Source organism: Rhynchophorus ferrugineus, unplaced genomic scaffold, assembly GCF_030347505.1.
Source record: "Rhynchophorus ferrugineus isolate W39M unplaced genomic scaffold, kcgeb_rfMv2 rfM7, whole genome shotgun sequence".
Lineage (NCBI taxonomy): Eukaryota > Metazoa > Arthropoda > Insecta > Coleoptera > Curculionidae > Rhynchophorus > Rhynchophorus ferrugineus.
Genome location: NW_027472586.1, coordinates 9,358,379 through 9,369,033, shown reverse-complemented (window position 1 = coordinate 9,369,033; position 10,655 = coordinate 9,358,379). Strand labels below are relative to the sequence as shown.

At 34.7% G+C, this 10,655-nt stretch overlaps 1 protein-coding gene across 3 annotated transcripts in view; it reads left to right on the top strand.

Annotated features, from left to right (window-relative positions):
* The first annotated feature begins 8,815 nt into the window (after nucleotides 1–8,815).
* The window catches only part of DCX-EMAP (Doublecortin-domain-containing echinoderm-microtubule-associated protein), a 33,938-nt gene continuing 32,098 nt past the window's right edge, over nucleotides 8,816–10,655 (top strand). The window contains exon 1 of one of the 3 annotated variants that reach the window (XM_076409329.1): nucleotides 8,816–9,091. In XM_076409329.1, the coding sequence (XP_076265444.1) occupies nucleotides 9,089–9,091 (3 nt within the window). In that variant the 5' untranslated portion in view covers nucleotides 8,816–9,088. The remainder of the gene's footprint in view (nucleotides 9,092–10,655) is intronic. The other 2 variants (XM_076409328.1, XM_076409330.1) reach the window with 2 other exon arrangements.

Here is a 10,655-nt window from a genome sequence, read left to right as displayed (position 1 = left end):
GTGGACAGGGACGTCTGCACCATGGCGGTTGGGGGGGTTGGCGAATAGTGAATGTCAAGGGCCTGAAAATGGAGTACATCGAAGACCAGTTTCGATTCGGCGAAAGTGCTTTTGTATATGCAGCGTTGTTTTTACCATAGGGCTGCGTCATCAGCGTTCTAGATTGACACGTCATTATGGAAACAACGTTGTGTTGAGCTAAATATGTTGATAGATGAGTTGCATGAAAACGTAATCCATAGTTTATTATTTGGTCTATAAAGTAATTTTAAGGGATTTACAACATTTGGTGTTACTGTGTACTAAATCGCATCGGGTACATTCGTAACCAAGTTAATGTTGAAGCTTCACCAAAAGCTTCACTTTTAAGTGTCATTTCATGGAAGTGCGAACACATTTTTTAGTGCTCTGAAAATATCTGAATATGTACCAAATAAATCGCATTTATGGGGAGTTTTATTTTTTACTGCATTTTAAAGAAAAATGCGATTGAATGCTGCACAAAAAACGGCCAGAATACGAGTAAGGACATAACAATGTTATTTATCAGCAGGACAACGTTCGACCACATGTTGCAAAACCGGTGAAAACATACTTGTAAACATTAAAATGAAACATCCATCCGTCATATTCTCCAGACCTTGACCCTTCTGGTTACTACCTATTACGACATATAGGTCGTGACCTATCTCAGCAGTACTTCACTTCTTATGAAAATACCAAAAAATAGGTCGATTATAATTATAACTAATTTATAGGCCTAATAAATTGTATAGAAATAATACCTAATCTTGTGACATCAAAATGTCGCAACGTTGCAGCATCAAATCATGAGTTTTAGTTCAGTTCAGCTTTGACATACAACAAAATTCGAATCTAAATAAAATAATTCATCAAAAGTGTTAACAATTATAATTTATTTTAACATTATAATACATCTAAAAACTACAGTTAACTATACAGCTACAATAGTTTATAGGTTAGAGTTATAACCTCTTATCACTATTGCTTTCAAGAATTTTGCAGACGTCTGACAACCGGGCGACTTTGACAGGCTCATTCGTTTACGAGTTCGAACTAATCAGACAGAATTGTGTCTCTTTTTAACTAGAATAAAATGAAAATACAAATTAAGCAGGCAATACATTAAACATCTTGATGACGCATATACAAAAAAACTTTGTATGTAATATAATATATATATATATATATATATATATATATATATATATATATATATATATAACGCTATATATATATGCCGCATACGGAAAATAGGAGAAAATAAACCACAGCAGATTAAAATCACGCGACATTTTACTCATTTGACGTCTTACAATATAAATCATTCTTCACCAGGTCGTTTTATTATAGAAAAAGAAACGATTTCTTTATACATTGTTTTGACGAAATAGGGAATAATAATGGATAGACCGCAATGGTACCTTTAATCAGCAATATTTACAAGAATACATTAATTATTTCTTTACCTGTAAAGTTAATAGACCTCAGATTGACAGACAAAATAGAAAACATTTATCAGTGAATGTTATAGATACCAGGCTCCATAGTGTGAATTGGTTAATAGATCCCATTTAAGCAATGACAGCAAAATGATGCAAATCTATCATTAAGCCAATCTGAGCATACAACATTCTATTTTGGGGCACAACAAGCAACAGCAATATTGAAATATTGGAAAGGTCACAGATCAAAGCTTTAAGGAAGATGCTTAACATTCTTCAAATCATGAGGAATTGGTGGATGTTTCTAGATCTCAATATAAGAACAATGCAGGAAATAGGTCAGCATAGCAAAAAATATCAGAGAAGACCTGCGCAACTTATAAACAAGATGGCATTGACATTGAGTGGATAACGATTAACGATTTCACAGACGCACATCGCATAATCCCGAACGAACAATTCGGTTTTAGTGCCAAACATTCATGCCTCCATCAAGCTGCCCGCGTCGCAGCAACAATCCATCAGGCTTTAATGAACGATCGAAAAACTGGATCCATCTTTTTAGATGTCTTTAAAACTTTCGATCAAGTATGGCACCACCGACTAATATTCATAGCGAAACAGCTTGACCGAATGACCTAATATCCCTGATAGATTCATACTTGGACGGTAGGTCCTTTCAAGTAAGGATCGGTGACGTAGTCTCCTCTCACAAACTGATTTCCGCAGGAGTCCCGCAAGGTGCTATACTAGCCCCAGCCCTATTCAACTTTTATATGGCTGATTTCCCACTCCACAAACTTTCCCACAGAGCATTTTATGCAGATGACACCGCTTTTTTCACCGGTTATAGTCCCGACGCTGTTCGTAACAGACTCCAAGTCCAGCTGAACCAAGCGATAGCGTGGTACAAATTTTGGCGACTCCAGATAAACCTGAGCAAAACTCAGGCTATTCTGTTCTATCGCAAGAAGGAGTTCGACCGCATATTTCAATGGTCAGTCCAAATACAGCAAGCTATTTGCAAAGGAAATGGCGTGTACAACCTACTATTTCCACTCCTCTGCAGAAAAAGTAAACTCCCGATCCCCCAGAAAGCGTCACTGTATAAAATGCTAGTCCGTCCAGTGGATTTCCGTGGAAAAAGAAAAAAGAAAAGGCTGCGCCAACAGATTGAAGTTGTCTCATTAAAAAAACAGTTTAGAAGATGAACAATACGGTGGCTTATTGTTCTGAACAGATTTCCATGGCGCAGAATAGGGAAGGAAAAAACTAAGCGAATGTAAAAATATTATTGACCAGTGATTCTTAAAATGTTAATATAAATTTAAAAAAAATTAAATATGACGGTTTCTGTTAAGAAAACGTTGAACACATAACTAAATTAGCCGCTATAAAGACGTCTTGAACTTTTTAAGGACATTCCTTTCGGCCGGCGAGACTTTTATGGTCTGAAAGCAGCCGAAAACGGTCGTAAAGCATTTTTGTGTGCCCATTCCGCGACCCGCTGAGTAAAACATTTCCTCCTCCGTTTTCCACGACGCATATATTAGCATTCGCGTAATATTCGCAAGTGGGTACAGTTTTTTTATTAGTTTCTCGCATGTTCCGTAATATTATCTCGAGAAAAAAAAGGGAATGTAATGAGAGCAACGATTAAGATCGAGGAATTTATAGTCTTGTGTCGAATTTCAATCGCACAAATATAATACCAGCTATCGTTTCTATATTAGTAGGATAAACGTTTTTATTATCTTGTCTCCTTTGCATATTTGAGCCTCTTCCATCATACGTCACTCTTAACCTTCTTAAACATATCCTTCAGCTAATATGTACCAAAAGCAGATGATACTGCTTTGTTCACGATATTGCTTGCTATAATAATTTTAGTAGAACCACTGTTATTATGTAGAATCATAAGCTGATCGGAACGATGGTCAAAATGAACGAAATACTTTGCTTCTCAACATATAGTCCAGATCTTGTCCCCAGTGCTTATTAGCGCAGACCCAAAAATAATACTCCAGCGAAATATATTTAATTCTAACGAAGAAGAAGATTGCGTAAGTTGAAGCATATTTTCTGCAAGCAAAGTTAAAAATCATTATAAAAATCGGAGTAAGATATTTGATGATATTCTGATGCTTCTAAACCAAGACCGAACCTTTTTGGCTGTATATACATTAATATGGGTAACTTCGCCTAATAATCGGCGCGGTTTTTAATGAAAATCATTTTTATCGTGTTTCAGCTGCACTAAATATTAGTACAGGCACGGTCTCTAAAATATCTCAAAAAATAAAAAACAATATAACAATAAAAAGGTAAAAGTGGGAATAACTATGGATTAGGTTTTGTTACTCATAACATTTATTAATAATTCATTGCAGACATAACTATATGTCATGAAGAACTACTTCATGCAGAAAACAGGAATATAAATGAAATATTTTTATTCCTGGTGCAGAATCAGTGTTTTCCTCTAAGTCCAAGTGTGACTACCACGGAGAAATGTGCGATAACTTGGGTTTTTGCAGTGGTTTGAAAATCAATTTTTAAAGAACTTGGAGGAACCACCAGTTATTGATATAGACAATTCACCATATCTTAGTACACTGGTGGAGAAGATGTCAACAAATGCATCAACAAAGATTGTAATTAAAGCAATGGCTTAAAGAACGTAAAATAAGTTTTGAAGAAACCGTGTTAAAGAATGAACTATTTCAAATTGTTACAAGATAAATATAAATGAAATGCGAATGCAAAATGAAATGTTTCATTGCGGTTTTTGCAATTTACTTTTTTTAGAAATAAGCCCAGCGAAAAAGATATACAGTAGATCAAATGGCTGAACAATATAGCCACGTAGTATTAAGAATTCCTCCCTATCACTGTATATTTAATCCAATAGAGTTTGGTAGCAAAGACTTATTATAATAGACGTGCTAGTCGAGAAGGATATTCCATCATGAACTGTTTATCATCATAAACATCGGTATACATAACACCTTCGGTTTGGATGAACTCGATAACATATACAGAGGAAGTAATTGATAAATGATGAAATCGTGAACATGTTTTAGACAGATTGGAAATTAACAGTTCAGTGATTGAATTGGACAGTGACTTGGAAAGTGAAAGTGACTAAAGGAAACTTTCAGGATATGTGATAATGCTGTGAAATGCTGGAAACTCCTGAGACAGCGTGATGAGAATAAAAACAACTAAAGATATGCACATAATTATTAGAATATAACTGTAGAAAATGATGTAATTTTGATTGTAATTGTTCAGAATTAAACAAGAGCATTAGGTTAAAATGTATGGGGAGAGAATGAATACTAACTGTTTTGTAGATATGGTAAATGCGTTAGACAGAATTCAGTGATTAATTTTACGAAGAATGGTGTACATAGATAGTAGCAGAAAAAAACTTAACAAGTAAACACACCATCGAAGGAAATAAGGACTAAAAGTAAAAAGGTAAATATGCCCTCAAATGAAAGTAAAATACATTACTTTGATATATAATCGTTAATTAGGTGGATTAGGCCTACAGGGGGATACCACTACATAAAAAAGCGAGCCTAGAATCTCTACCTCATGGGTGGTGTTCGAAAGAGTTCGAATTGCAGGGTTTTTTTTGGGTCCTCCATACATAAACTCGGACGTTTGTAGTATAAAATATAAACAATGATTCATTGGACCATACCACATTCTTCCAATGACCAAGGGTACAGGTTTTATGATCTATGCACCTTAACAACTTAGACTTCCGTTATAATAAACTTTGTTTAGTTCATGCCATACCGTTTTGGTTAAACCATTGCTATTGCTCAAGTGAGTGTTAAGTTTTGTAGCGGTAGTTTTATGTCGTTACTCTTCGCTTCTTACGTTTAACGTATGCTGCCATAATACCATGAAATATGTTGGTTATAACATCACTTGGCATGCAAACTGAGCGATACATATGCGTCATATCATTTACAGGGAAGCAATGTTGTCAATATGCAACAAGATGTACGAGGGTGGTCTGATAAGTATTTACCCTACAAAAAAAAATAAAATTTTGGAAAAGTGGCGATTTATTTCTCAACATAGTAGCTCGATAAACTTTACCTAGCGATGCTCCAACTTCTTTAACCCGTCTAAAAAGACTTCTACGGCTTCTCGAGATCTACAAAGTGAGCCTCATTCGACTCAAATTTCCCCAGTGTAAGTTTAGTTAGCCCGCCGAAGTTTAAGTTCGGAAACAAAAATAAATCGCACGGCGCCAAATCCGGAGAATACGGTGGTTGGGCAGCAGTTTGTAGCCTAATTCGACCAAGTTGGCCATGACGTAAGGCACTTTTTTCTTCGGCAAAATGATGAAGTCTTTTCTACAATTCTGCGTCGAACCAGCTCAATAATTCGGCCTAGTGCAATCCTGTGACTATTTTGCCCTTCTCCAGGGAGTCGATACAGCTTGAGAACTTTAAAAAACGGTAGCCATCACCTATCCGGTAGATAGGACAGCCTTGGTTTCTGGTCTGTACCAATGGATTCATGTTTCGTCGACGGTCACCAAACGATGCAAAAAATCGTTCAGATTGCACTTAAACAGTGTGAAATACTACTCTGATGTGGTTTCACGGTTCTGCTTCTTGTCTTGAGTGAGCAAACGCGGCAGCATTTTATCCTCCGTGGTAGCCGTTTTTGGGACACCTGGGCGTGGCTCATCAAAAACCGACCTGCGACCACGTTGAAACTCGTTAAACCAATTATTGACAGTCGACATTAAAAGAGAAGAGTCGCCGTACACAGCATCCAAGCACTCTTGATTTCCTAGACGGATTTCCTTTCCAAAAGCACGAATCAAATCATCGAACAATGCATCACCATGCTCTTTTTCCATTTTTCTAATATCCGCGGATACGCTCACCTCTAACCGCTGTCAAAACAAAAGTACGAGTCCGATTTGAAATTTCGACAGTAGTCGTCTAAGAGGATTTCGTGCGATAGTGGCGCTATCGGGCGGTGAGGCTAAGTACTTATCATACCGCTCTCGTAACATATTTCATGACGTTAATATTATATTGTAGATGTTTGGTATATAAATTTATTGTCCAATCAAGAAAATAATAATAAATTCTATAGTAACATAGCTACATACTATGTATAATTATTTTCACATAATTTGCATACATTTTCCGGCAATTGAGCTATAAAGCGGGAGCAAAACATTTTCAGGAAGTTTATGGACGCCATTAAACTAAGCCGTAACATTCTTATTTTGCGCAGTTCAATTGTCGAAAATCACCGCACAGAAAAAAACCGCAAGGAGGATGTAATTTTTCAGCAGCTAACTTTATAATAATTATCCATGATCGACGCGGACCTGATAGGGATCTGACGTGGGCCGTGTGGTCTAGCCGTTCAGGAAACCGTAATAGTGGCATGGTTGATCAGTGGCGGCGGCGAGAACGACAATTTTATTCATCGCCGTTTGATAGTGAAAGCTGGAGAATGCGGAATGATAATCGGGTTGTTTGCTTATCGAGTCAAGCTAAATGACCGGTCATTTTTTAGGTTGTTATTAGAGCACTTTCCCCCACGACATGTATTTTCTTTCAAATACCATCAGTTGGTTTCTTTTTCGTAACCTTTTATTTCAAGAATTACGAAATATGTTTTGACGTAACTTATTTTTTAAATTATTTGAAACATTATTTATTTATAGAAAATCAGTTTCTCTATAATTTATTAAATAACTAAATCCAATTTACTACTAAATAAACTTGCAATACTTCAAATGCGTTTGTTAAATATTCTCAAAGGATTTACAACAATATCACTGGTAGGTTTTACTTTACAGTATGTGTCATTTTGTTAAAGTGTAAACAAAACATTTTTTCAGTGTTTCAGTGAAGGCAAGGATCATTCTAGACAGGCAAAAAAGCATTTATCGATATCATCTATAATGATCCGTGTGAAAAACTTAAAAAGAATACGCAGAATTGTTGAGGGTGACACAAGAAACAATTTCAACAATTTTCAATGGCAAAATTGGAAAGGGTTTTTGGATCGTATTGCTACAGGTGATGATTGGTGGATTCATTATGATAACCCAAAGCGAAAAATTAAGATCAACGCCAAAACCGAATATCCTTGGCTCCAAGCTAATGCTCTATATTTGGTTAGATCAGGTGTAGTATACTATGTGCAAGAAAAATGACCAGAAAACGAACAAAAGCGCAACGATGTTTTTTCAGCATAACAACGCTCGATCACATGTTTCAGTTCATTCATTTCAGAAATGAACTCATTTCTCCTTGATAGGCATCTTTGAATGAAGTTTTGCATCAAGATTCATCACAAGGTACCTATAAGTTTTACTGTATAAGATGCTAGTAATATTCACATTTATTAGTATATGAACAGTTTGGTTGTAGGTGAGTTCAATGTGCATTGATTTACACTCGTTGATTATTATTGTCCATGTATGTCTGCGTCCACTTATTTATATTATTACCTACATGTTGCAGTTTTTCACTTGCTTCTTCGCTGTTGTCTCCAATATCACGTATCGCAGTGTTATCAGCTATACAAAAAACGACTTCAAATAAGTATGTGTGTACAAGTGCAAAATCATAGTCCATATTATGTATCCATGCATTTATAAAACCAAATCAGTCATATAGGAATTGATTAAAAGAAATTATATATCGTATAGAACTACACAAATCACTAGTAATTCAATAAATATCAAAACATAATACCAGACAAGCCGACAAAACTATAAATAATTGGCTTATCACACTTCCACATAGTAATATTGTATAGAAAATGGCTTGGAAAACTAATATTTATGTATTATTGCAAAATGATACATTGACATAATGTTCCGTAGAACAATTGTTGAAAACTTGAAATAGGAGATAGCAATCGATATACCACATTACGTATTCATGCTTTAATAAAATTAGAGGACTACACAAATCATTAGTAATTCGATATAATGCCAGGCGAGACAACAATTTGTCCATCAGCATCTGTAACAAACCAAAACAAAATTTTAAATACTTGACCATCATATTTCTACAAATTATGAATTGTATCGACACTTTTAAAATGTTTTTATACTGTGTAACATTATATGAACGCCTACGCCACTGCAATTTGGACTATTCGCAAAGAGGCCAATCGTCTACCATCTGGATTGGCCGGTCAAGTCGCCGACCGCACCAATCCGGATCGCCGGAGCCTAAACGCCACCTTTGACGAAGTCAATACTCCGTCCACAGCAAGCAACAAGTTTTATTTGGTGTTTTATTGAGGAATAGACATCGGCGAGGTCTACAGCGCTCGAATCCGATTCGCAACCGAAACCCACTCCGGATACGGGCTACGACAGTCGTTGTGATCCAGCTGCAGCGCGGTCAAGCTCAAGGCAATCCGGGAGATCGTCATCGCGGTGCGACGGTTTCGCATTTTTTTCCACCGTTCTGAATTGAACGGTTAGTGACCCTGCTTTATTACCATAAAAAGGCACTAGAGTACAGGCTACTGGTTTATTTATGGAAAATTATGCAGTCGTTTTGAAGGAATCTTGCAGTTGTACAGTGAATAGCATCGATTAAAACATGGTAAGTATTTTATTATACCCTGAAATTTATCAATTTTATAAATCCAATTAGCTATGGAAACAAAACAAAAGAAAACAAACACGTCTCTTGTCTAAATTATTTTTCTTATTAGTAAGTCGATATTTAACGTTATTTGATGATATAATATTAATATTTTACCATTGATTGTAATGAATAAGCTAAATTTAATTTTAAAAGCCTTAAAAATAAAATATTTTCGAGTTTTTTCATGTTTTCAACGAGAACTTACACACTTAAGTATTATATGCACCGTTTTGATCTATAATCTTTTGACACTTTTTCTTGATAAAACCACGACTCTGTTACCAAAAATCTCTTGAGCATTTTTGGGCGAGAAAGCGAAGCAAGTAAATATTACAAGCATCTTTTAAATTTTACCCACCTTATTTAGAACGAAAAGTAAGTGCAATAAATTAAGTATTAATATTAAAAATTAATATAAATTTTTTGTAAAATATATATAGAAATTTTCGTATGTTTTGGAATTTTTACTCATTAAATATGTATAGACTAGTAAAAATCAGAAATTAGAGAATTAGCTCTACAAAAATAAATATAATCACAACTGTTATGAGAATTGGGCGGTCTTTGAATTAGTTGTATTGTTGAATTAAAATACGTAATTTAAATATAAAAACAAGTATTTAATATTCGTAAATTAATTCTTAAAAATGTAATTTCTAATTAGTATAAATACCTGATGCTGAGGTATTTTGTAGTTAGGTATTTTAAATACTTTCAAACAAAATATATTCAGCTTCAAAATGCATTTGAATATAAATATCTTTAGCGATTTTATTAATTAAAGTTATATGTACCGTTGTGATCTGAAACCTTTTACCACTTTTCTAATAAACACCACTATTGTTACCATAGAACTTCTCAGATTTTTGGCGAAAAACCGTGAAAGTGATTATCACAAGCCTCTTTTCAATTTTACACACTCTATTCAGAACGAAATGTAACGGCTATGACTTAATACTGAAGGTTCTTTTTGTCAAACATATGTAGATATTGTCAAAGAATTGTCTATACCTTGTTTCCTTCGCTTGTTTCTAGTAGCCGTTAAATTCAAAGTCAGAAAAACTCTAAGATCTAGAGCTATCATTGAATACCTTTAAGATAAATTTAAAATAAAAAATTTATAATCAGTTGAAGCAATATCGGATGTATATGGCGGGTGGTACTCTTTTATTCCCTTTCAGGTCCTGATGTATATTTTTATGATTGGAGCTATATATATTTTTGTCATACCTCTGCACATAAAAAAACTCTTTTCGTATTAAATTTCGACTTAAACCTACCAACTAAAATCAATAGCAATAACCCATGGTGATTTTGTTAAGTTTGAATATCAATTTTCTTAAGTGTTAACCATTGTATCATTGTACGTTCTATCAACGGAATAAAATCATCATGTAAAACTGCACAGAATTGCATTTACAATTTTATGAAAACTTTAAAACAAATTTCCCATACGTTTATATATGTCCATATTAGTAACAAATTTGAAACAAAACGAAACAAATATGTGACTACAATT